Source organism: Xylaria bambusicola (assembly GCF_022495145.1).
Source record: "Xylaria bambusicola strain CBS 139988 unplaced genomic scaffold F5B22scaffold_34, whole genome shotgun sequence".
NCBI classification, from domain to species: domain Eukaryota; kingdom Fungi; phylum Ascomycota; class Sordariomycetes; order Xylariales; family Xylariaceae; genus Xylaria; species Xylaria bambusicola.
Genome location: NW_025953587.1, coordinates 378,965 through 403,618, shown reverse-complemented (window position 1 = coordinate 403,618; position 24,654 = coordinate 378,965). Strand labels below are relative to the sequence as shown.

Genomic DNA, 24,654 nt, shown 5'->3' with positions numbered 1-24,654 from the left:
GGGGCTGGGTTGAGGAGGAAAGGTAATGTTTATTTACGCTGTTGTGGATAGATAGAGATCTTGGTCGGTAGATGATTCATACTGGGGTTAGATTGAGTCGTGAGCTTTGAGGGAGATAGAGTGTATGTGTGTGTATGTGTGTGGGACTTAAAAGTCTTATTTTAATTGTTGTTCCACTCGTAAGTGAAATTATCATTGGTGCTATGCTTGTTTCCGGGTAGACGCTATTTTGCGTCTCCTATCCCGTGGCCTGCGCCCATTCTCTTCTGTTTCGCGGACAGATTATCTCTGCCTCGGACCGTCTGGGTTTCAGAACCCGAGTTCTGGATTTCACCTTTCTAGATGATTATTTGCGCCTTCTTCCCTGCCTTGAGCCTGGCTTCGCTTGGTCTGGCTTTATGCCGTTGTATCCCCCTCAAAACTTCTGGGTGCTGAGCTGCGCAGATCTTCCGCCCAGATCTTGGCCCAGTCCTATCTATGTAGAAGAGTCTTCTCGCTTACTTATCTGATCTGATCTGATCTGTCTGGAGATTTTCATTGAGGCTTTTCATGGGGTGTCTGATATCTCATTATGTCTTTTCTTTACCTATGTTTGTTATCGCTTACTTGGGAGCTGCTGGTGTTGTCTTGATCTGGAAGACTGCGCCTGGTAGCTCGCTTGTCTCGGCTTGCACTGTGGAGCTGATGCCCATGGCTGCTAAGGCGCCGCGGAGAATGCCACAAGGGAACCAGAGGAACTGTTTTGAGGGATCGTTGTTAGATTTTTCGACATTTTGAGAAACACGTTATCTTGAAAGTCGTGGATATATAACAACATGACAGTAGGGAGAAAAGTTGAACGGTAGGAATGCTAAAGGGATGGGTTGAAAGAACATCAATTGGAAAGAAGATGTACATACGGGTTGTGCACGCGCAACGGCTTGGCCACCAGCGTCGGCGCTCATGCGCGACAGCGGGCGGAACGCGTGGTCCGTCAGCACATAGACACCGCGATGATTGGTCTTGAGGTTGTCGACTTGCTTTTTGAAGACGAGCATCCAGAGATCTTTGCACACGAATTTGATGGCGTCTAACGTGTCGGTGAACCGTGGGCGATCACGGGAGAAGCTACGAGGTTGAAATTGGTGTCAGTATAAAGTCAAAAGCTGACAGGTCGTACGTAGTACGGAGATGTGTACGGTGAAGTTGTCAATAGGCGGAGGGGCGAGAAGGGCGTGGCCATACCGCTCAACCAGTCCCAATCCCACACGATACCCAAGGCCCTCAAGGCGGAAAAAGACTGCTTCTCTTTCTTCGTCCTCGTCTAGCTTGCTTTTCCTCCCCGTCGCCGAGGCGGTCCCGGGGGCCGTACTTATGGTACCGGCGGATGTGCTTACGGACCCGGCCTCCTCGTTGTTCTTGTTCCCGCCACTGCCGCTGCCAGCGTCGTCGGCTGCTTCCCCTAATTCATTCGCGATCCGGTATGCCATGGGCACTAGCTCGATGAGCAGGAAGTCGAGGCATGAGGTCCCTACAAAGGTGGCGGTGGGGTCGGATGCATTATATGGAGGCAATGGCTGATCGAAGGACGACATTTTGGGCGTGATATTATGATTATTATTATGATTCTCGGAGGCACTGGCGAATGTGGTCGTTTTGGCGAAGTTACCTAACTAGAACCTACTAACTAGAGGTGGGTCGCAGGGCTGAAGCTCTGGGGAATGCGGAAGTGCATGGGGGTTTGAGCTAGGGACTACAGCTCGGCTTATCGATTGGTTGTTGCACCTGGGTATCTGACCTAATGTTGCAGACGACATTGAGATAGGTTATATATGATGATTGATGTGAAGCACCCATCATTCTATTGCCCCTTTACTAATGAGAAATGCTACAACGCTATGACGTCGTTCTCGTCTTGCGGCACCAAGCGCCAAACAGATGTCGCCCCCGCCCTGGCGCGGCACATTAAGAATTGCCCCTTTGTCGACAAGGAACTGTACAACCTCCAAGTACCCCCATTTTGCCGCAACGTAAAGGGCGCTAGTATCGACCCTGGTCTGGCTTGGCATATTAACAAATGCCCCTCTACCAACAAGAAATCGCACCACATCTAGATGGCCGTAGTGTGCAGCAGCCGCAAGAGCGCTGTTATAAAAATATCCATTTAGCAGTTGATTGATATTTGCCTCTTTATCAACTAGATATCGTACCATGTCAATTTGGCCGCGTTCTGCAGCAGCTGCAAGGGCACTGCAATAATGTGCTTGGAGCGGCTGATTGATATTTGCTCCTTTGTCAACAAGAAATCGCACAATGTCAATATGGCCTCTACTTATAGCAACCTCAAGCACGCTGCGATAATCATCTTGAAGCGGTCGATGGATATCTGCTCCTTTGTCGACAAGAAATCGCACGATGTCGGCGTGTCCATTCCGCGCCGCAGCGGAAAGCGGGCTTGTCTCGCTCTCGCACGCCGTGTTGACTGGCATCCCCAATTCGCACAGTCTGAGACAAATTGGCTTAGAGCCCGCGGCAGCAGCTATAGTGAGAAGGTTATCGCCGTCTTCAATCCTTTTTGGCAATGACTCTAGTGATGTGTTGTCCCACCAATCGCGTATGAGATTGTAGAGCGAAAAGCAGCATGCTAGAGGGGTCGTAGAGCTCCTAGAGAAGGACATTAGGATATCTATCAAGGAGATTCTATGAATAACCTTCTGATCTTCTATTATTGTTTCAGAAATAATTCGCCGACGCCATCCGCGGTAGTGAACGCTCGACTCCTCCAGAGACCCGAGAAACGCTTTGAGAAGATAAGCAAGTTTAGGATCAATGTCTTGATCTTCTTGGGTTTGCACGTGCCGAATCCAATTGAACTGAATATATTCTTGAAGTTCATAGCCCGGATGAAATATCTCGAGTGAGGTACTCAGCTGCTGCTCAGCCTCGTCTCTGAATGTTTCTCGCAGTAGCACCAAACTAGCTTTTGCGACATAACAATGGGCTTCTAGTATTGTCCAGTGAGTTTCGAGATACTCAACAACCGACAGATGCGAGACTCGCCACGCAGGCGGATTGTGCTGGGTGTCGATCCGCAGTAGATGACCAGTCCAACCAAGTAGGTCGTCATCGGCAGTTTCAACAGATCCGACGGTTTCCTTTTCTGGGTTTATATTGATAGCTGCCAGAAGTGCTTCACTTGTCAGGGGTTCATACGCGCACATGACCCACCGGAAGGCAGCGAACGACATTGTTCTAGCGTCAGCTTCCAAGCACTCGATATTTTCGAATATTTCATCATAGGCCGCCTTGAGACTTTTTGGCAATTTACCTAAACGGCTGCGTATTTCGCCTTCCGTCCCTAGATTGAGGAGCTGCTTGATCTGTAACATGGCCCACTGGAACATCCCATTACTCTGCGTCAACAAAGTTTGTACGATATCATCTTTCAGGTGCTCATTCTGTCGCAGCACTCTACTCCAGTTCCCATTTCGTTCGATACTTGTTCTCACGAATTTGGCGATGTCATCTCCATTGTCAGTTGCTTCAATGCCAATGTTGGGGAGGTGAATCAACCGCTGTCGCAGGTCGCTTTCGGGTCGACTTGAAATAAATATCCTTACGGGTTTTGAGGACTTGCTTGGGATGGAATCGAAGAAATCGAGCAGATCCGCTCGTTCTTCAGGCCAGCACTCGTCTAGTGCGTCCAGGACGAGTGTCGCACGGGGGTATAGATTCAAGAGTTTGATCAGATATTCCTTGCATAACCCGAGTGTCCACCCAGACCCTCGCGACTCGCACTTATGATGGAGCTGCTCCAACTCAAGGTAAATGAAACCCGGTTTGTGAGAAGTCGTTGACAGCTGTCTGACATAGCTCCTAAGAACATCAAGGGCATGTCGACGGTTTTCTTCGTTCCGGTTACAATAAAAGAATGCGAAGCATTCATCATTGTCTTTCCCGCCAAGAGTTGTTTCAATTTCTTCAATAACCCTAGATGTAAGAAAGGTTTTCCCAGAGCCAGCTGAAGATTGTCAGCAAGCCAAATAACATTATAGTCTGAAAGGTACGGATTACGAGGGCGGACTACTCACGAAAACCTTGAAGCCATAGTGTCATCGACGACGTCGCACTACTCCATTGACCGAATTTGGAGCACTGAAGCAGCCAGTCACATGTACCTTTTGTTCTCAACTCGCTGACTATGTTGTGATGCAGCTGAAATTTAATGGGTGAAATCCACGTTAAGATGCGGGTTAACTTTTCCGACTCCAGCTGCTGAAGCACTTTCTCAATATTTTTGTCAATGCGAAGGACAGGAACGTTGAGCTTCAATAGACCGTTCAGCTGGCTCTCAAATCTTGCATCATTCTTAGCCTTGCGATGACTCTCACAAGCAATGACTGCTTGGTCGACCTGGGCCTCGCCAGATTCCAGACTCGCAAGGAGATCAGAGCCTGCAGCAGGCTGAAAGACAACAGATATAACTTTGAGTGGGGTACTTCTAGAGAGAAACTGGTGGGCTTTGATCAACCCGTGGAGAACACGACCATAGAGTTGGACTAAGCTTGACTCGAGATCTTTGACAACGACATGGTCCACATTCGTGCGATTGTATACCTCCTCGAATACCTGGCATCTATGGATGATGCGAGTAGCCTTTTCAAGCACGGCGAGAGATGCGGCCATTCGCTCCTTGGTCGAGATAGCGGCCTGAAGAATGAACCGCACGGCAGCCCAGGGCAAAGCGGCGTGTACGGGATCATACTGAACAAGAGTATCCCCGACTTCTTTGAATTTGTTCAGCCAGATGATAATGTTGCTAGTAACCTCCTCAAGCGCAATCGTATGATTACCAAGACGAACTGTTTTCCATCCACTCGTTTCGCACTCTCGCTGCTTTTCTGTAGCTAAGATGATCATCTTGTCAACTATATCATGTACAGGTGTCAAGGAAGTGCCGACCGTCTCGTTAACCCATGCCCGGTCCTCGCCTGAAAGTGTGGCTTTTGCCTTCTCCCAGAGGTCTGGCCGGGCATTAGCATCATCGGTCATCTGTGTCGTCGGCTGCCCGGGGCTGTTCTCGACCGAATTCAGTGTGACGTTGCCCGGATCTTCTGTCCCACATACAGGGGGCGGTGACGGTATGGATGCATGTGAACGAGGTACGCTAACTGAGCGCGCAGATTGTGGCCGAACTATCTCGTGAGCATGCCCAGTTAACCTGATTATTCAATAGAAGATAAAGTGTGTATGTGTATTCATCTACATACTTATGACAAGCCTAACGTGCGACGTATGCTGTGGCTCCGAATCTGTATCCCTCACGGGGTGGCTCGAGTTGTCTTCTCGACGCGACCGAGGCCAGATGCCGCAGCACGACACCGGAGCCATTGCTCAATAATATTTGACAAGAGCATACTGTAGAATGAATATGTTGTTGTGTTTGAAGGGTGAGGTTGAGAAAGGAATACAGCACACCACCATGACGTGTAGCCTGTAGACCCGACACCAACGCCACCACCACACATAATTGGTTGGATAGATTGATTATATGCCTGACGGCAGCACCTGCAAACCGCCGAATCAGAAATGTCGAAAAGGCGCAGTGATAAGCATATATTCTATAGTCAGTACGCTCATCGTGAGCCCGGTCACTGTCGAGCCGGCTGGGTAATCAGAATCTCTGGAAATGTCGCATGTTGCTCATATATTCCTAAAATACTACAAGTTGAATACGGTCTTCACGCAGATATATATATATATATATATATATACATACACGGTCTATTGAAATCATAACCCATAGGCCCAGCTCATATATTTATCATCAACCACGCAGCCTACGATAATACTTCAAAATGAAGAAAATCCACTAATCTATCCCTTAGAACGCCATTTCCACACTCAAATACCAAGAAATCGATCTAGGCAACTTTTCCCCGTAAACGGGCTAAATAACCCGTTCTAATTGGCCTAGATCCTTGTAAAAAATCTCTTGGCACCTGAGTACAGAAATATATTTATTTTCGTATTTCAAAGGGATATGGTTAGAATTATCTAACTTGAATAGTAACGAGCTGCACTGTCGTGCTCAAATACGTTCTCTCGCATACCTTCCATGAGGCTCAAAACATCAAAATCTTGGTTCACTCGCTAGTGCAAGTAGTCGTGATATACGTTTCTGTTGGTTGTCAACATAGCGGTCAAATCGACATGGTAGAATGGATAAAAGCACAACACATGAACACAAAAAGGCATTAGCTTCGGAATAGTCATGAAAGCAGATGTTGGGATGCAAATGCAAATATATCCGATTGAGGAGATCCATATATCTCTACGTCGGAATCAACCAATTTTGGTATCCCTCAGATGCGAGACTCATGTGCTATCAACGCCTTGGAAACCGGAACTGCTAGCCTTCCGTCAAAACAATCGCTTCCGCAAGTATGTCGAATGCCCTGCCCCCCTACGCCGAACGCCGCCGACAAAAGACATAAAAGCGCAGATCAGGAAACTCAGGTGAGAACCTCATTTACATAAATCTATCTTTACATATCATATGACCCTCTGGCCTTTTTTGTCGGTCTAAAAAGCGGTGCGTCATCCTCATCACTATCGAGAGTAAGATCAATAACTTCAGGGGCAGGTCGCTTAGTACCTCCAGATCTCGGCGCGCCCGACGGCTCCCTTGAGCTCGGCCCGGGTGTTTCCCCACTCATGAAAGTTCGAATAGGAGTAGCGTAGGGATGCGGGGTGCTGCCGTATCCATTACTATGGCTCAGGTTATCTGTGACAACGGAAACATCGTCTTCAACATCAATACTAGTCTTAGCATTAGAGTGGCGGGATTTCTTCGGCACAGTCTCAGTTTTCTGAGCCGACCATCGCCCGTCGGGCTCGATTGTTACTTGCTCGGTCGCGTCCGCCGTATTTTCGAGAATGTCTCTAACGTATTCGTCAACGGCTAGATTCTCGAATGGAGCTGCTTGGTTACATATGGGACATAGCCATTGCGGTCCCTGTTCCTGTAATTGCAAATACGAGGCTGCATCGAAGCATTGAATATGCTGGCATAGCACGGACCGACAAGGTGTGCTCAACCTTGCATAGCTAAGCGGACACTTCAAAGATAGAACAGTTGATGTAGCTACGACATCCGGGTCGTTTGCCTTCTTGTTGACTATGATAGGTCAGAACCATCTGCTAACCTAGGTGAACTTGAGCGGGATAACGTACTCTCTTGGATGACTGTGGCTTTTGCGATCTTTCTTCCCCGTATCTTCGTGACTAGTTCATCAACGGTTACCATCTTACAAAGATACGCCGCCAAGTAAAATTTCTGTTCACATCGTATTAGTAAAGGTGTGACAAATGTCCTCGCCGCGTAACGCCAAGCTGTTTCGCTCACTGTAGTTGCGGGAGGCAGGTCGTGCTTCTTCACCTTGTTGGTCAATGCGTATGTGAACTCAATGGTATTATTATAAGTTGCTGGCTTGAGGCGCAGTGCGCTCGTCACATCCACAGGACGTGTAGTTCCTGGTTTCCCTTTTAAGCCCCGCAGGTTCGCTTTTATGTCCCCCCCATTCACCTTGAACTCGCTTTGATGAGGAAAAGCGATATCTTGGACATTATCTCGGTCACCTGCGCAAAACACCATAACTCTGTATGATTTATCGCTTGAGAGGTTGACGAGATTTGGGTGGTCTCCGACACGTACGGGAATAACGACAGTGCTCCTGTGTTGACTCATAACTGCGGCAGGTTAGCGACACCCGTTAAAAACGCGCGTCAAATAGCAGTTTACTTACTGTCACAGGTACGGATATCGCCAATCCTCGATATTATGGAGTAAAAGGGCGACGGTTTGAATTGCAAATCACGCATATTCTGATGCGCATTCCTGTAGTAGCTCAATGTATTGCCACCTGCCGTACTAGATCCATAACTGCCCTGTGACTGTGTTGAGTTACTTGCTCCAGGATATCGGTGCGTCTGTGACGCATAGTCGGAGGCCCTTCCAGGAGGGTAATTGTAGTTACCATTCGGGAAGGGGTTCGCCATGTTTTGCTGTGGAGTGGGCCCTGAAGAACCACGCACTATGTTGTTGATACTCTCCTGTATCTTGCGGAAGTTATAAGGGGCGGCGGTATAGTTCTCAATGAGTGCTATCATTGAAGAAATCAGGTTAGATGGAAGCACTTTCAAGTAAATCGAATTAGGATAGGATGAGTTGATAGGCTATGGTAGAGAGCAAGAGGAACATGAGAGGCGTGTCAGGCATGTGGTAGTGCTGCCAGATAGTACAACGAAGGGAACAGGGCTCCAATAGTGCAGGTGTCTCTCCGGTGACAAGCGTGGGAAGTGAAGAATATGTATGCAGGTGAAAGGATTGGCGATGTATTGGCACATTGGTCTCTCTCATCACAACCCAGGAGTACATAAGTGGCATAGGGAAGGAAATACGAAAGGTGCGAGAACATCAGGTACATGTGTACCTAAGAACGCGCCTCCGAGCCATGCGAGCAAGATGCAACCACGAGATACTCGTAGCAGCGCATAGGTATCCAAAAAAAACAGCCACGGTACTTCGTTCGACCGCCTGAGACTCGCAGTCGTCAGGGCCCAATGTGGGCGGAGTCGACCTCGATCGTGGTAGATTGAAGACAGAAAACGTGGGTGCTTTGCAAACTCACCAGCTTTTATGCGGTTCTGTAACTCGGCCTTAACACCACTGGTCTTCATATTATTCTGCTGGCATATCGACTGTAGCTGCTTGTTGAGTAGCGTGGAAAGAGTGCGCTCGAGCTGCCGTATTTCGCTGTTTGAAGAGGAGGCCATAGCTGCGACTGCCGTCACCACCAAATTTCACCCCACCACCGCTGCTGGCGCTGTTTCTGGCGCTGCTGCCCTAGGGCTCTGTAGCTACGGGCCCAGGCAGGTGCGCGAGGACGACAAGGCAGCCACTGCCTGTCTCGGCGTCATGGAGAAGGCGTGGGAAGGCTCGGGCTTGCGCCCCCTGCAATTTGACCGGCAGCCTACCCTCAATTTCAACCACTTTAAGCCCCAGTATCAATTGAGCCGCCCTAGGTCTTGTATCCAAGAAGTCTCGCTCCGTTCCAAAGTCCGAGGGAAGAAGGACGGTTCCCGGCGCGCGTGCGTGCGCGATACTTCGTCTACGACTCAAGAATCGACGGGCTCAGTGTCGCAATCAAAAGGTCGAACGCCGGCGTTTCTTAACAAAGTTCCTCGGTGGATCGGGGTTGACTCTGGGCTCGTGCTTCGATGGATTCGATCGTCGGAATGTCAAGGGCGTCGAAAGACACGAAGTCGTTAAGAAACGTATCAGATCTGTCGTTGCGATCGCACCAAGAAGCTAAGTAATCTAGCTATGTTCAAGGATTATGTAGAAGTAAACTAGAAACACAATTCTGATTGTTGAGAGCAAGCTTCCTGCAGACAAAGCACGAGCACCGGGGCCATGTGACTTGCTCTAACGGAAGAAAAGAATGTGGTTATTAAGGAGGGGCGGAAATGTTCATTGATTAGGCTGTCGTCACTTCTGGTCCTCATCCTCGTCGCTGCTGAGCCGGACGTAGTGGGAATGTTCACCGCCTGCCTGTTTCGAAAACCATGGCCACGCTGCACGCCTGCCAAGGCCCGAGAACCCCTGTTGCCCGTTACTCCGTCCGCTAAAGCCCACCGTGGATCTTCGATAAGCCCCACCAAAGACCATTAATCTTTTCAGATGAACTGATCGGCCCAGACCTGACATCGACTTTGTAGGTAGGCATTAAATTCTCAAGTCAATTCAACACACCCTCACCATTGCTCTTTACACGCTCAAGATTTCTATTATACATCAATAGCAAGCAACAAGCGAGAAATCCAGACTCCAGACGAGCAATGGCGAAGAGCTCCCGCTCAAGTTCGCGCAAAGCGAATAATCAACGCCTCAAGGCCAGAGTCTTCGGTCCCATCGAACTGGAGCGCAATGCGCGGCTCTCCGCAAAGCTCCTCGAGTTAGCTACGGCGCCTAAGCCCGACGACGAAAGTATGAAGATTATCGACGAGGATGCCGATGTCATTGGTAGCAATAATACTGAGAAGGACGGTGCCGCAGCAGGCGAAAGTAAGTTTCCCACCTTTCTCTCATTAGCGATAAATGAGTTTAACTCTAGTGATATTCTCTGTAGACACCATGGATATCGACACCGCTAAGAGCGCTGTTACATCAAGCAAGTCGAGCGGCAAGAAGGGCCGCATTGAGAAGCGCAGGAAAACAAGCAAGATTGTTTTCCCCAAATACGGAGACAAGGCCAAGAAGAAGAGGAAAAACTAGCTTACCAATAGCCTCGCAGGCTTGGTAGCTTGAGGTGTCAAACGGCACACAATTAATGGCATGGAAAATTATGGCCAATGAAACAAGCATGCATCGCATAGGCGTTAGGGTTGCTCATCTTTTTTTTGTTTTTGGGCTTCTTTATTTTCATACTTCGAGAATTTGATATATCTATATCTACATAGAAGGCTTCAAGAAGCGATGCCCTTTACCAAATTCTCAAGTCCGCCAACGTCTTTCGTGGATTCATAGTTCCTAAGGACGAGTCGTGGAGGGAGGCGCCGCCTGACGTGTGGGTGAGAGGCCCACTGTTGGTATAGGTAGCCCCGATGGATTCGAAGGCGTGTTCGTCACATCGGATGGCGATACGGTGTCCATGTTGTGTAGGGGCCCTGTCTGAGTGTTGCTAGTCGATGGTCCATCTGAGCTGGTGGTATAATCTGTACCCACGGCAAATGTAGCGGTGGTTGTTGGAACACACGGCTGAGTGTTAGTAAAGTGAGCCTCAGCCTTGCCGGGTTCTATCCCTGGTTCATTGACCGCGGCCGTAGTATCTTTACTTATCTCACCCTCGGTAGCCGAAGAAACTGTCTTATCTAAGTGAGACGTAGACAATGTTGAAACCTCTTCAGCCTTGTTGCCCATCGCCTGGCAATTCATATTTTTGTTAGTATCTGTTACTTCTTCGTTCTTCGTGACTGGTTCGGGGGCGGCCTTTTCTCTAGCAGGTAGCGGCGTATCTGGATCCGTGAACCTTGCAGGAACACCCAGAGCTGCAGATTTTCCGCTACCTACCCATGCGCCTATCAGGCTGCTCCATTTATACTCGCCGCTGTACAGCTTCCGGATCTCTTTGTAGGCGTATGCATTGTAGTACGGTAAACCCGTCTTGGCATCTCGATACTTCGCCGGATGATTCGTAATAACGCAACGAGGGGCAGGTCCGTGTTCTGTAATACAGTTAATATACCTCTAGTGAGTAAAGACAGATGTCTGCGGTAGCTTACTTGGCAGTTTACTCATCTCCCGACCAAATAAAATACGAGTCTGAACCGACTTATCCTTAATTGCATTTTCGTTGAAGTTTTGTAGTATGATACAATTGCGTGTAGCTTTACCATTAGCGGGTGGCGGCGGCGGTGGAGGCGGCGCAGCCTCTTTAGTTGAGTGCTTTTGAGCATTGGCTTTAGCAGATTTCATAGTGCTCCCTGGTGCTTTCGACGCGCGAGCATGAGGAAAGGCCGGAGTTGTTGACGGTGTAGATGAAGTCGAAGGTATTGGTGTTGAAGTGACTACTCCGGGTTGGTTAGGTGTCGATACCGGTGGAGCATGGATATTTGTTTGAGGCATTGACAGTGGCGACTGTCTATGTGTCGGGTTAGGAGGTGCGAGGACATTAGAAGAAGTGGTCGAGCTAGATGAAGGTTGATATCCAATCATAGGCATAGATAACCCAGTTTGGGAGACACCCACAGGAGGTGCTAGAAAACTATTTGAGGGCGGTTTCATGTCCAGAGGCTGCATCAATGACGGCTGAGTAGGTGGTGCGAACATGCTGGTCGTGTACAAGCCGGTGTTAGGTGGCTGTAGGTCAGGGGGTTTGAGATCCGGTGGCCTGATATCTGCCGGGGCTGGTATTTGAGGTTGAGAAATAGTCTCGACAGGGCCTACGGCTTGACCACGAGAAGCGAGGGCACCCGGAGCTTCTTGTATTGGAGTGGCAGTATGTGGAATAGGCGGAGTAGCTGAAGCTATCTCGGAGATTACAGTATGTCCTGGTTGGGCTTCTTGCCCAACGCCCGTAGAGGACTTGACATTCTCGGTTTTCGCGCCAGCCAAGCCTTCATGATCTGATACAGACACCTCGCCACTCTTGACTTGTTTTGATTTTGGGTTGGCTTCCTTTAACAATCCAGGATTGTGACCATTGGAAGTAGGTCTATCAGGAGAAGGACGCATATCATCGGTTTGCCCAGGTTTGTCTTCATGTGAGCTATCCGCTGTTTCTTCCACTCCAACGGCAGACTGTCGTTTCTTTTTAGTTGGCTTTTCTTCGATGGTAACGATCTTCCCGACGTGTTTCAGTTTCCCATCTACCCATTCTCCGACACCACTCCAGAAAGTGACAACAGGCCCCTCCAGCGTTCGGTTGTTCAAGGCAGCCAACTTTGCCTTTCTCTCTTCTTCTCGTTGCTTTTCGGCTTCTTCCCAGCGATTCAAACTCTTAGCGTTCCTTTTCTCCACGAGTGCTGCCTCAGCAAGGCGTTCTGCCTGTGTCATGGGTGGTTTCTTGAGGGCCTCCATTCTCTTTGCTTTTCGCTCCATAGCTTCTATCTGTTGAAGCCGTTTGACTTCTCGCTCCGCCATTTGCTTATGGAGCTGTTCTTTTCCTGCCATCGTAGTCTCCCGCTTGGAGGCCCTAGTAGGCATATCGGCTGGAGAGGGAAGCCAACTTATTCTCTCTGATTTCTTTCTTGGTCTGGGTTTAGGTGCAGGTGTAGCGCTTGCGCTTGGCGTCTGTGAGGTGTCTATCTTAACTTTCTTGCGAAATTTGAGTGGTATTGCCTCTTGTGCTTTGCGCTTACGAGCTGCCTGCCTGCTCTCGCGTGCTTGCTTCTCTAGCTCTTTCTCCCCTTCCAGATCGTCAGCATTCTCCTGTGCATCCTCATCTTCAGAAGATGACATATGGGCATCAGATCCCTCATCTTCGACATCTGTAAAGCCTGCGTCGTCGGCATCTTCAGCGAAAAGAAGTTCGAGTTCGTCATCGGGTTCCTCTGCAGCAATCATCGACTTCATACGATTGCCAGCAGTGGATCGTTTTTCTCGACCAGTCGCCAGCCACTCGATCTTTGGAGGTGGGTCTTCGTCGCCAGACAGACCATTCTCGCTGTCGCTGGAGTCTGATGAGAGGGCATCGTTTTCTTCCTTGTCAACTCGCATTCGTTCTTCTTCATCGTCAGAAGTCGCCATTATGTCCCACTAAAATGCCACAGCTCCGTACCCTACAGAGGTTGGTTATGTCATCGAGAATACCCTGTAGCGTCGCAAGATTATAATGATTTAAACATAGTCCCATAAACCAAAACCGTGCGCGGCGAACGATTGATTCCCTAAGGATATTGTCGTCGCGTCGCGTCGGGAACTTTTTTCTTGGTTGAATAGTCTAAGTAAGTAAGGTATGCAGTAAATCGGGTCCACAGGTGCATAGAAGCAGGGTAGGTAGGTAGCTACCAGGCGAGCCCAGGGACCTAGATAGTGGGTGGTAGGCACCTGCCCAGGCGCCTACCTACTTTCACAATGACCCCATATACGTCATTTGGTCTTAAGCATAGAGATGCACTTATCCAGTAAGTAACCCACAATCTGCCACAAGACCAAACCAGGCAACCTATATCCAAAATGAGTAACTCTCAGTCACTATCGAGCAAAAGAATTGAGTAGTAGACGCTCATCAGGTCTCGAGATACTCCTGTCAAAGCTCAACCTGAACAGTTCAGAAATAACCTCTACCTCTCATGTATAATCATAGACTTGTTACTCTACTCTTTAAGTAAAAAGTTTGATGCCTACCCTTCAGATAAGATATCCAATACATGGTATGTATTAATAGATTTCTCTACATGATATCTTTTGTGTTATATAACCACATCTAGTATTTAATTCATCTCTAGCATAGGGCGATTCTATGAATATTTTGGTCAACTCAAGTAGACTTAATATGTCAACTGCTGCTTTAGTAGGATGTTGAGTTTTAGGTATCTTTAATATCCAAGGACTGGTGGCAGGTACAGTGGGCGTAGCTATACCCCGCACAGGGGATTCTCCATAAGTATATACATACCTCGCTAATGTCTTCTACTTGCAACATCAATGCATCATACTGCCCAACTCATAGTTATCAAACTCAATCAAGGAGAATTTATATCTTTAAAATATTCTCCCTACTCTTGAATTTAAACCGGGTAGTTATTCATAACCTGGCTAGTGAAGATGTAGGTTCAGTACATCATCTTCTCATTCATTCTTACATCGATTTGGTGTAACACTTTTTTGATACTTCCATTATAGTCCCATATGTCCACGGGCCACCATTACTATTAAACGTCAGCTCCAACATCATATCTAGAATAGAAGTTGACACATCGAGTCTAATCAACATCAACTTTAAATATTGGCAATCTACATACCATAGAAGATGAGCAATTCCTAAGAATACAGGAGAATTTGATCATAGTATATATAAGAGGTAGATTTTGATACATAAGTCAAATGAACAAAGAGACCAATCAGACATCTCTCCTAGCAGCAGCCGTTGAATCACTCAACCTCCATTGATAAATATAACTAGACTCGATACAATATCTGTACGGTAAAGTCGCTGCTAAGTCAGCGATCGTGGCTTATTTGGCCCAGGTACAGTACGTCCACGTAATTCCCATGACGTAAAAACGCCGTGAAACGCATCAACTGCCGGAGACTTTCCCATCACCTCTTCCCCATCCACACACATGTACAAGTCGATTACTTACATCGTACGATCGAAAATGCCGATGGGAGAAAACTTTCTCGAGTTACTCCGCTTCTACATCTGATGTACGGCTCACGCCTCTTATTACACACTACAATGTGAAGGTACTATATATCATACAGTACTAAACCGTGCCTAGACATGACCCGTAACCGCCGGCGTGAGAAACAGAAGAGCATTTTACGTAAATCATCACATCATCTACACAATACTACACTAACAGTATCCTACCTAATACTCCAATCTCACCAGACGAGCGTCTACATCAGGTACATAGAAAATTCGATGACTCACCTAAGTAAACCACACGATTCAACCCATCTTGCCAGTTCCCGTACACGATACCGCAGTACATCTACATCTACATCTCCATCTCCATCCACTTGCTAAAGTTAGACTCACACATCGGGAGCCGGCAAAGCGAAATCCCTAGACCCGCGTTAAAAAAAACTAATATACATACAACACGATCATACTGTAGTACATACATGAATACTTACACGTACCCAATACGAAAGAAGTACGCACCGAGCGGACAAAAAGCGGGTTTCAATATAAAGTATCTCGACACTAATTCCAGCGCCGATCCCAAGATCCGCAAGGTACCGGTAGATCGAAGCCTGCCTGTCCTTAAGTAAGTAAATATGTACGGTACCAAACACGCGCGGCCCCCCTTTCCCGCACCCGTGCCCCGGCCGAATTACCTAACCGTCTGACGCGTCTATGACAGCGGGAACGGAGTCTCGCGAACTCTAAAACTACCGCAAAAGTCTACTTGAGCATGTGTCAAAAGGAAAAAGGGAGGGGGAAAAAAAGTTTTTCTATCCCCAGGTACCCGTAAAATCTAGGTACCCAGCATATCGATGACGACCCGATATCCTATCCTAATGGTAAAAGTAAGTTGTAACTTGCGCATTCGTGCCTGAGCAACTCGCATTGCCGCGTAACTTCAACCAGGGCCCTGGCCGTGGGACCCCCGGAAAATCCATCTTGGCCCGTACATAGCTCCGCATACTTACATACATGTACAATACGGTACATGGGAGAGGAACCCCGGTCGATCGGGGCCCTGGCTTGTCACGCTACTGTAGATCTCCGATCCCGTTTGTACCGCACCTAAGCTTTTCACGTCGCTGTTCCTGGTGCTATGAATCAATTGTACGGCCCATAATGGTTGCGTGCTTGGTTTTTCACAGCTTTCGTTGTCTAATCCACAGGCTGCGGAACGCTGGTGGGTGTAAGCAACTGTGTTGTGAATGAGGAAGTAGGTAGACAATCGGTATATACATAATATCAATCTTGAGCCGTTGAATATCATGGTAAAAGTAGAATTATCAGGGCTCAGTCACTCGAGGCACGAACTCCTAGACACGAATTTAGATATCATATATATTTTTGCTTATATAGTCCAGATAGGAGTTGCGTAATTGTAAGAGGGGTGCTAGCCACCATGGTATTCTGTAAATGCTCATAAAATGCGTATCGGTTAACAAAGCATGGGTTATCCATCAGTAGTGGATAGTACTACAATGATGTCCCATCTCAAATAAAAAGATTTCAAAGCCGCCCAACCCCTGATGCAGCCTCATGATTCCAATTCCATTTTGCGCCAGTTTTGTGTGTGAAGCATCGATCGATATCGACGCTTTCTATATGCATTTGGTATTTTCGAGTTTTCAAGAAGAACAAGACGTTATTAGGTATCTCTGTCGCCAGCAATCCAAAACCAATATCAAAACGCAAATGGGAGAGAATAAAAGAAAAGGGCAGAATATTATGACATGAGAAGCGAACACATTGGCAGGATAGAGCGAACAGCAAGTTCGATTCCCTGGTTGCAGAGAGCAGCTGAGAGGCACCAATCCATAGTGCGCCAAGAAGAAGGGTTATTAGCCATCTTAGTGAATCTTCTACTCCAACCATTGAGTGCTGAGGCTGGAAATAGCTGAGGGACCTTGATCGCTCACTCATGCTGCATTTGTTGTCTAGCAAATGCGGCGTGGGGATAAATGCTTCGATATTCCATTTCAAGGCGTCGGAGTGGTACCCCGCATTTGGCTAATGTAACGAGGGGGCCACTATTGGATCTGGAGATAAGAATTCGAGTCCAGGTCCCCACGCTAATCAAAACAACTTTCTGCACAGCCAAGGTGATTAGGCTAGACTCGGAAGGCATCTATCGAGTCTACGCGTGCCTAGCGCAGACCAACGCAGGACGAGGGCGATAACGGCACAGTAGTGTCGTAGATATCGCCATTGATGTGCGTCGTTTGTCTAATACCGGCTAAGCATGGGGGTCACGAGCTCAATGCTTTTCGGCCGGGAATAGGCTGGGGGATTCCTCGAGGGTAGCGGCCGATCTGATGTCATCATGCTGCCGGTGTAATTGTAAGCAGAGTACTGATAACCCCCATCGTATGTCGAAGGGTAAACACTCGGCGGTTGGGTGTATGAGGAGCTAGGGCTTGTGGCTGCGCTTCGTGCGAATGGCCAGATGCTGGCATTTGTAGACACCGGCGACGGTGGACTGGGAGGGCGCCGACTCAACGACCTCAAAGCTGAGACAGCACTAGGATATTGAGAGCTAGTGGGAGTAGTGGGAGGTGAGAAATAATTCGAACTAGGACGAGACGGTGAGGCCCGCGGGATGATATCTCGAGGCTCTGGCTTTCCGGTGGCATAGAATGATAGGTTCCCAGTATTGTGGTGGCTGCCATGCATTCTAGCCGATGAGTGCGATGATGACGCATTTTGATCATGCCTCCGGCAGCTGACATGCAAGTCAATAAATTATACAGTCTCATTGGGTGCTGGGGAAAGGACTTACGCCTCAGAACAATACAAAAACCGCTCGTCCTGCGCGATGAACTGTTTCTCGCAAGTCATGCTATAAAGCCCGGTCAGCAAGCCGGATTATTGAGTAATAGGCGTGGGATGCAGGAACGGGGACATGGGGAACCACCCTTGGGGATGAACCGAACTGCCCACGCAAAAAACGTGGAGTGGCCCATCAGCTACACATCATGTGATGATGCAGCTTACACACAAGGCGTCCTGATGGGTATGCATGGGTTCTTTTGGCGCCGAAAGATGGCACCTGCACCAAGGCTTGGGGAAGTACAAACGACAAGGAAACACAAGTGAGAAACAGGAGGCGTTGAGGCGTACCAATACTGTGGGAAGCTCTCCCTCTCATCCTCCGACCATTGCTGCTCTTCCCATTCCCTTTCACGGTCCCTGGGGCTCTTGCCTAGTTTGTGCAGCGCCTGGGGAGTTGACTTTCTCGTCAGAGTCTGTGGCCGTCGCGACCGGGAAGCATCTGCAGCACCGCCAGCTTTCCGGACATCAGTCATGGAAGAATTTGTCGAGGTATGACCGGATTTTCTGCGATGGTGATGCATTGGAACTTTTGGCGATATGACGAAGGGTGGGTGAAATTAGCCAGCTGAAGATAGTAGGGGTCCTTGTTGACCAAGACCCTGAGGAGGGGTTGAAGCGGGGTGCTCTACACCCTCACGAAAGGGGGTGATCAGACGGCGCTGAAAACTTGGAGGCCGACTCCCGAGGTTACGGGACGACGAGGTCACCGGAATGTGCTTTGAAATTTGCTGTGGCCGTCGGAACAGAGTTGACTGAGTTTGGATCCGGATATCGGTGCAATTGGCGATTCACTAGGGACGATGCGATTTATTAAGTAGATGTATCATAAAATATTCACAAGCTCGAAATGGCGTCGAACAAGATATCGCAAGTATCGCGCGATCGATAAAATCCTCTCCCGTTTCAATAAGTGCTATGCAAGACAAAGAGCACCGGCCACCCGGCAGTATGTCGTGATATGAGTAACAAGCACCACGTAATTCCGTGATATGACGATATCGCCGGTGATGATATGGGGCCCCGCTAGCCGGCACGTAGATAGATCGGAGCCAACTGACACGGTGAGTGCGGCCGAATCGAATTGACGACTACAACCACACCCGATTGTACTAAAACACCACGCAAATGTCGTCCTGTTTTGAAGTGGCCAGACCTGGTGCTTTGGTAAGCGAAACGTTGGCTGGGAGCACTGGTGAAGATATCTCCTGAACCAGATACAGCGGAGAGGCTCGGCTAGACAGATATGAAGACTAGCAGCACTGGGAGCACTAGCGACCGAACCCGATTTATACAAATGTTGGAAGGATCCTTTGGCTGCCTCGGGCAGTTTAGAGGACGTTTAGCAATAGACACAGGTTATAAAGAAGAGGTAGGAGGTTGAGTCACGATAGTGCGCGAGGGAGCGAGAGGAAAGAGAGCGAAGCCCCGCGGGTAGGAATGATAATATACCACGACAGGACAGACACAGGAGTACTACATGCACTAAGGTCTACCTAGCTACATATGTACATAGTTAACAGGTACGCATTACGGAGTATGTAGGTATCTGTCGAGGTGGTATCTGGGAGTAGCTTGGTATCTAGACCCCTACGACAAATTAGGATGGGACCTTGTCTCTTCACTTGGGGCGATTCGGCAACCTGGTTGGTGTTTTTTCTCGGAGGGGCCTTGGGACCACAGATAGCGAGGCATGCCGCAGAGGTAGGTAGGTACATGGGCTTGGCTTGGTGGGCACCTCACACCTCCCTCGTCCTCTCGCCTCCTACATACTTACAGTAGTACTTACACGGCAAGGTGGTAATGCAGTCAATCCATGCAGCTCGGGTGGGTAACATTTTGACGCTATATCGGTGCTATATGGGTCTGATAGGGACAACTTTGGACATCTCTGGACATGCCCATTGCCCAGAGAGCAGTGTGGTACCATGCCTACATATACCTACAGTAGGTAGCATGTGGGTAATGCACATGTGCGTTACAGAGCTCAGTCAGTGGTCAATGACAGCTACCTAGCCGCAGCGGTTCCTGAATCTACAGGCATCAATCGAGGATGGTTGAGGTTAAGTACTAAAAGTACATTTATGCTTTCAGAGTACGATAGTGTAAGGATCATCATCAATGTGCGCAAAGCAGCTCAAAGTATACTACCTATTAAGTACCTACCTACATACCTACATATATAGGTAGGTACATGTAGGTATGTACGCGTATGTGTACCTAATCCCTCGGTAAATGCTGCTAGATGATTACGGCGGGGAGTTGATGACGAGCATGTTAAGCGAGAATTCCGTGTTATTATGGGGAGAAGATTATTGAAAAAATTTTGATATACTATGTACTTAGTTATGTGATCTATCTATCTACTCCATACTGTCACCACTGATATGTACATAGCTAATTCGGGTACTTACTATATGATCCTTTTATAGGCATTTGTGTTGAAAAGAGAGCCGAAAACGGAGGCTGTATGTGATGAATTCGGCAGCAACCAATAACGAGTTATCATCTGCATGTCTCAGCCATCATGATTGTCTACATCGGATACCTAGGTATTTCCGACACTCGAATGATGAGTAAGATGCCATACCTATGAGAATGGACTGCGACAAACTTTTCTCTTTTCGTCAGTCTTATTCTAATATCCTCTTTTTTTTTTTTTTTTTCCCCTTCACCACTTCAATGACTGTAACGGTGGGTCTTCACACTCAACCCTGTTGGCTAGAATAAGAAGCACCGCGCACGGGTTGCTGTATGAATGTTCGTTGGCTGGTGTCGCGGACCCGTCTGGGGCTAGTAGAACGTTAGTTTTTAGACGCTTTATGAGAAACGATCGGCGGGTGGAGGAGGGGAGGTCTAGAATTTCGGAAGCGAGGGCGATAAGGTGAAAGGTGGAAAATAAATCGTCAACGGCCACGATCATTCTCATCTTTTTTTTTCTGGGGGGATTTTATGCGGCTGCCATTTTGATCCCCTATTATTTATCTAACTACCTACATGTATATACAGGTTTAAGTTTATACTACCTGCATATGTACATGTAGTAGGTAGGCAGGCAATGGGATTACCTATCAACCTATCCCGTTGGCGCTCGTCATCAGCCTTTGACACAACAATGATGTATTGGTAGCACAAGGTATGCGAAACCATACCTAGCACCGACTTCGAGCTTCAAGGACTGCATTCACAGCATTCACAGCGCTTCTGTTTTCTCGATATGCCTCGGGTCCTATGCAATTTCATGCAGGTGATGTATAGCGTGGGATCTAGTACAGTACCTAGGACTTAACCTACTACGCAGGCAGCATAGTAACTGGGAGTCCAGTGAGATGCGTAGTACAACCTTTACAGATGATTCATCGTCAAAGCCCCCTATTTGTGCAAAGGCCCGACCTGGAGGGCCTTGTTTTCGGTTTATTACTATACTATGACTAGGCAGTATGTATTTAGTATGTCCGCCATATCTTTCCCTACAAGAGGCAACAATGCTCCTCAGTGCCGCATGTCACGGCGTGATGAGGCTCGCATTCTCTCCACAAGCATCCACCAAGCGGCTCTCCGGGCGCCTGTACTCGGGGATAAGTCAAGTCGCGGCAAGTCCAACCTGCATCCGGTATCTTGCTGGCGGCACGCTGGTTGCATGAGATAGACACAAAATGCTACATAAACCGACAAGTCTGATGAGGCTTGGATATCAACACATATATTATAGAAAGGGTCTTATTAGCCACGAGCCTTGCAATATGTTGTGTCTTTCAGTATTTGAGTAAGTAGGTTGATATAGGTTTCGTGATATGGCTCGGCGGGTAACCAGCCTTGCTGTATGGGCCGAGTTCCTTCTACAACGCGAAAAGAATTATACCGTCGGTATGTTTGCCCGGGGTATATTCCTGTTATGTAAATAGTAGGTACATGTAGGAACCTTTTTTTGTGAGAAAAAGTTTTGCATTTTTGCTCATATCTAGCGGGGGCTTGTTGGTGCCTTCTTACACTTCTAGTGCTAGATAGGGAAGGCCTGCTTTTGACCTTTTTTTTTTTTGTCCAAACATGGACACGTTCCTCGGCGCGGATTGGCCAGAATCTTAGAGCTTGACCTTGCTAGCATCGCGAGCTGCCAAGGCCTCGAATTTTTTTACAGCTTGACAGGGGCACACACATCCTCATTCCCTGTCACGATGCTCAGCGGGAACGAAATCTGTACTTTCTGCACCCAGAGACATGTAGTATACCTCGAGCGTGTCTTGTGGTTACTTTTATCACGTCATCTACAGGCTGCAGCACGATTTGGCCAGAAAGCTTCAGTGCGCCTTCAGCATCATACGAATATATCATATATCACTGATGTACCTACCGACTGTCCTAGAGTTAGGTGATTGCCTAATAGGCAAGAATACAGAATCTTCAAATTTCATTGGCGCGCCTGGTTCAGGCCCCCGTGCGTTCACCTCCATGGGGTCGTAAAAGAGCAGGAAAGGAAAAGGTAAAAAAAAATAAAAAAAACAAAAAAAACCGGCACCGCTACAACCCGTCAAAACCCGAAGTCGAAGGACACAGGAGGACCCTCTCCAGCACGCCCAATAGAATCGCCGAGGAGACCCATGGGTTATAGAAAAGGATCGTCAACCAATTCCTATTATTAACTACCTACCTGGGTAATGTACTTACGTGTACACATTCAGCAGAGGCCGGAGCTTGCCAGAGAGTTACTTGCCGTGCCATACGAAGTACAGTTAATTGCGTCAACTCTAAGCCTCGTTTTCCACACTCACACACACACACAGAGCTTCCCTGCTACCCAGTAGCTCCGACATTTTGGCACAAAAGAGTGCTGCTCCTGGCAAGTATTGTACTGTTAGTGTAACCTTTGATCTTTGATATGGTCTCATAGCCTGTTTCCGCACTACCTACGACTGTGTCTTCACGGCTCCAAGAGACAACGTGTATCATTGCCTGTTCCGTCTCTGTTTGCATCGGGCCGCTCGTCACTCTTTGATATGAACAAATGGTGGGGGATGGGTTTCAGCCATGATAAAACAGGCCATGGTCGCTAATATAAATCAATGCACTACGGCCCTGCATAGCTGAGGCACGTTATTATGTGGGATGATGTTGCTGATAGCGCAATGCCGCCCCGAGCTTGCACGCTGGGCCTGCCGAGAATCCCATGGAGCTGTTTAATCTTTGAGCATCCGGGGTCGGCTAGTGGCCTCGCCATTCGGCATGCCTCTTTCGACATGGACAGTCTTGTCATCCCACGCCTGACCCCCCTCCCCGCCCCTCTCTGTAAGTACGGAGTACTCCCTAACAGATGCGAAAGCCGACCCGGGCCAAGACATTGTGTGGATTTTCACGAGAAAAAAAAAAAATAGCTACTTACTCTCGTCGCACCAAGCACGGCCTAGATAGAGAACCTAGGCAGCCTGCTTTACGATCGAGCCTGTTGCACACACAAGCAGTGGACGCCAGACATATGCACCAAAGGCATTTTCAATCGTTTTAGCCTAGACCAAGGCTGATCTTACATTAGTGCAAGTCAGGCGCGGGGATATCAGATTGGTGGAATGTCTTCCGATGCGTCTCTTCATACGAGGAGGCTTCATCTACTATGTATGCACTTTATATGAATTTATGTACATGTAGTTGTCGAACCATCGTGCCTGTGGTACCACCTTTCTGCCACTTCTCCACGCCTTGACAATGCAGGTAACGGCCGATATCTCTATCGATATCTGCTTGGCCAGCCCTCCAGTTAGTGGATAAATCGGCGAGCACGAAATTTGCCAAACATCCTTGATTACATGATCCTCATACTACGGTGTAGTAGTAGGTAAAACTTTCTGACAAAAGAACAGTCGGCTATTGCGTCTTCCCCTCTCCTCAGGGGAAGCTGCAGAGATCTGGGTAAATGACACCTCACCAACTGCAACCCCTCTAGATCTTGAAGTCCTCGAGCTGGCTGGTGGGTGTACTGAACGTGAACCTCCCAGCCCCGTCTCGCGCAATTCGCGTATGCAATCTCGCCGACGAATTGAACAATACCGCCAGGACTGAGGCCGGGGATGCTTGACCCTGCCGGTAGGGCCGCGTCATTCATTCGCTTCTTTCGAACAAACAGAAGCTCTGTTGTTGTGTAACACAAGCCAGCTTGCTATGGTCGGGTTAACCTACTCGAACACACTCCTACAGCATGACGGCTCGAAATAACCCATTCGGTTAAGCAATACAGAGCTTTGCCGACCAGCCAGCCGTAAGTCTTACAAAGTAAACCTGCTCGTTGCCTTATCTGCTCGAATTTAAGCATCGCAACCCCGCAGATTTCCCTTGGCCGATTCTTCAATGATCTGAACAACGTATGGCGGCATTACTAGAACAGTGGGCTGAAAGGCCAGTGCCGAATCGGCAACTGTTCTCCTTGTATCCCGTCGTCATTGAAAAATACAGGAATTGCATGATTGTCGACATCGCCTTACAGTATAGGTAGGCATGTATGTAATCTAGCGGCATGCAAGATGATGCTGGGCAGCCGTTCGTCCACCCCCTCAAATTTCGACTTCCGAGATCCTGCAGGTACCCCCGGTCTTTCGAGTCCAGGGATAAAATGCTTATCAAAACAAAGTTTTACCGTCTTCTGAAGGGAGCGGACCGAGCCCAGATTTTTGACATAGGTACTTAAGATGGTTATACCTACTTATCTAAGGACATGGACTTGGGTGGGTTACCTGGCGACGTCAAATTAAAGTAGATAACGGCTTGGGCTCCAAGCGTTACTGGGCAATTGGCTGCTGGGAGAAATACAACCATGCCGCCCGCTCAGAACCAGAGCCAGGCCAAGGTATATACTCCAAAGGCCGTGGGGGTTACCCATTCCGTGACCTTCTGTTGCCGCGGTCCCTGACCCCAGTCTACTTTTACCGGTATACCGGATTTA

At 48.3% G+C, this 24,654-nt stretch overlaps 7 protein-coding genes across 7 annotated transcripts; 2 read left to right on the top strand and 5 right to left on the bottom strand.

The window, feature by feature from the left end:
• F5B22DRAFT_614875 (BET3 family protein) lies at positions 1 to 2,126 on the bottom strand. Its single transcript, XM_047975494.1, has 3 exons — positions 1,225 to 2,126; positions 900 to 1,107; positions 1 to 737 (listed from the first exon to the last, which is right to left on the bottom strand). Exons 1-3 carry the CDS (start codon positions 1,572 to 1,574, stop codon positions 603 to 605), a joined length of 693 nt encoding a protein of 230 aa, XP_047828979.1. The 5' UTR covers positions 1,575 to 2,126; the 3' UTR covers positions 1 to 602.
• Positions 1,836 to 5,370, bottom strand: F5B22DRAFT_648539 (uncharacterized protein; the record flags this gene model as incomplete). The annotated part of the gene is made up of 3 exons (XM_047979028.1): positions 1,836 to 4,000; positions 4,071 to 5,174; positions 5,250 to 5,370. The coding sequence occupies 3 exons, from the start codon at positions 5,368 to 5,370 to the stop codon at positions 1,836 to 1,838; spliced, it is 3,390 nt and encodes a 1,129-aa protein (XP_047828978.1).
• A 1,144-nt stretch (positions 5,371 to 6,514) lies between these two features.
• F5B22DRAFT_302209 (PINIT domain-containing protein) lies at positions 6,515 to 8,415 on the bottom strand. Its single transcript, XM_047970536.1, has 4 exons — positions 7,788 to 8,415; positions 7,388 to 7,731; positions 7,216 to 7,318; positions 6,515 to 7,159 (listed from the first exon to the last, which is right to left on the bottom strand). The coding sequence occupies exons 1-4, from the start codon at positions 8,149 to 8,151 to the stop codon at positions 6,528 to 6,530; spliced, it is 1,443 nt and encodes a 480-aa protein (XP_047828977.1). The 5' UTR covers positions 8,152 to 8,415; the 3' UTR covers positions 6,515 to 6,527.
• F5B22DRAFT_302208 (uncharacterized protein) lies at positions 8,416 to 9,353 on the top strand. The gene has a single exon (XM_047970535.1). The coding sequence runs from the start codon at positions 8,681 to 8,683 to the stop codon at positions 9,311 to 9,313; it is 633 nt and encodes a 210-aa protein (XP_047828976.1). The 5' UTR covers positions 8,416 to 8,680; the 3' UTR covers positions 9,314 to 9,353.
• A 368-nt stretch (positions 9,354 to 9,721) lies between these two features.
• F5B22DRAFT_302240 (uncharacterized protein) lies at positions 9,722 to 10,446 on the top strand. Its single transcript, XM_047970538.1, has 3 exons — positions 9,722 to 9,762; positions 9,846 to 10,108; positions 10,173 to 10,446. Exons 2-3 carry the CDS (start codon positions 9,883 to 9,885, stop codon positions 10,316 to 10,318), a joined length of 372 nt encoding a protein of 123 aa, XP_047828975.1. The 5' UTR covers positions 9,722 to 9,762; positions 9,846 to 9,882; the 3' UTR covers positions 10,319 to 10,446.
• F5B22DRAFT_302212 (YL1 nuclear protein-domain-containing protein) lies at positions 10,386 to 13,527 on the bottom strand. The gene is made up of 2 exons (XM_047970537.1): positions 11,326 to 13,527; positions 10,386 to 11,268 (listed from the first exon to the last, which is right to left on the bottom strand). Exons 1-2 carry the CDS (start codon positions 13,289 to 13,291, stop codon positions 10,574 to 10,576), a joined length of 2,661 nt encoding a protein of 886 aa, XP_047828974.1. The 5' UTR covers positions 13,292 to 13,527; the 3' UTR covers positions 10,386 to 10,573.
• Positions 13,528 to 17,123: 3,596 nt separating this feature from the next.
• On the bottom strand, positions 17,124 to 18,202 carry F5B22DRAFT_648534 (uncharacterized protein; the record flags this gene model as incomplete). The annotated part of the gene is made up of 3 exons (XM_047979027.1): positions 17,124 to 17,619; positions 17,677 to 17,736; positions 18,018 to 18,202. 3 exons carry the CDS (start codon positions 18,200 to 18,202, stop codon positions 17,124 to 17,126), a joined length of 741 nt encoding a protein of 246 aa, XP_047828973.1.
• Positions 18,203 to 24,654: the final 6,452 nt, after the last annotated feature.

Coding starts and splice junctions, on each gene's coding strand:
- F5B22DRAFT_614875 (XM_047975494.1), bottom strand. CDS start 1,574: ATGTCGTCCTTCGATCAGCCATTGCCTCCATATAATGCATCCGACCCC. Junction 1,108..1,224: donor GGATTGGGACTGGTTGAGCG/GTATGGCCACGC, acceptor TCAACCTCGTAG/CTTCTCCCGTGATCGCCCAC. Junction 738..899: donor CCGTTGCGCGTGCACAACCC/GTATGTACATCT, acceptor CCCTCAAAACAG/TTCCTCTGGTTCCCTTGTGG.
- F5B22DRAFT_302209 (XM_047970536.1), bottom strand. CDS start 8,151: ATGATAGCACTCATTGAGAACTATACCGCCGCCCCTTATAACTTCCGC. Junction 7,732..7,787: donor CGATATCCGTACCTGTGACA/GTAAGTAAACTG, acceptor AACCTGCCGCAG/TTATGAGTCAACACAGGAGC. Junction 7,160..7,215: donor AGCCACAGTCATCCAAGAGA/GTACGTTATCCC, acceptor GACCTATCATAG/TCAACAAGAAGGCAAACGAC.
- F5B22DRAFT_302208 (XM_047970535.1), top strand. CDS start 8,681: ATGCGGTTCTGTAACTCGGCCTTAACACCACTGGTCTTCATATTATTC.
- F5B22DRAFT_302240 (XM_047970538.1), top strand. CDS start 9,883: ATGGCGAAGAGCTCCCGCTCAAGTTCGCGCAAAGCGAATAATCAACGC. Junction 10,109..10,172: donor CGGTGCCGCAGCAGGCGAAA/GTAAGTTTCCCA, acceptor TATTCTCTGTAG/ACACCATGGATATCGACACC.
- F5B22DRAFT_302212 (XM_047970537.1), bottom strand. CDS start 13,291: ATGGCGACTTCTGACGATGAAGAAGAACGAATGCGAGTTGACAAGGAA. Junction 11,269..11,325: donor GGAGATGAGTAAACTGCCAA/GTAAGCTACCGC, acceptor ACTGTATTACAG/AACACGGACCTGCCCCTCGT.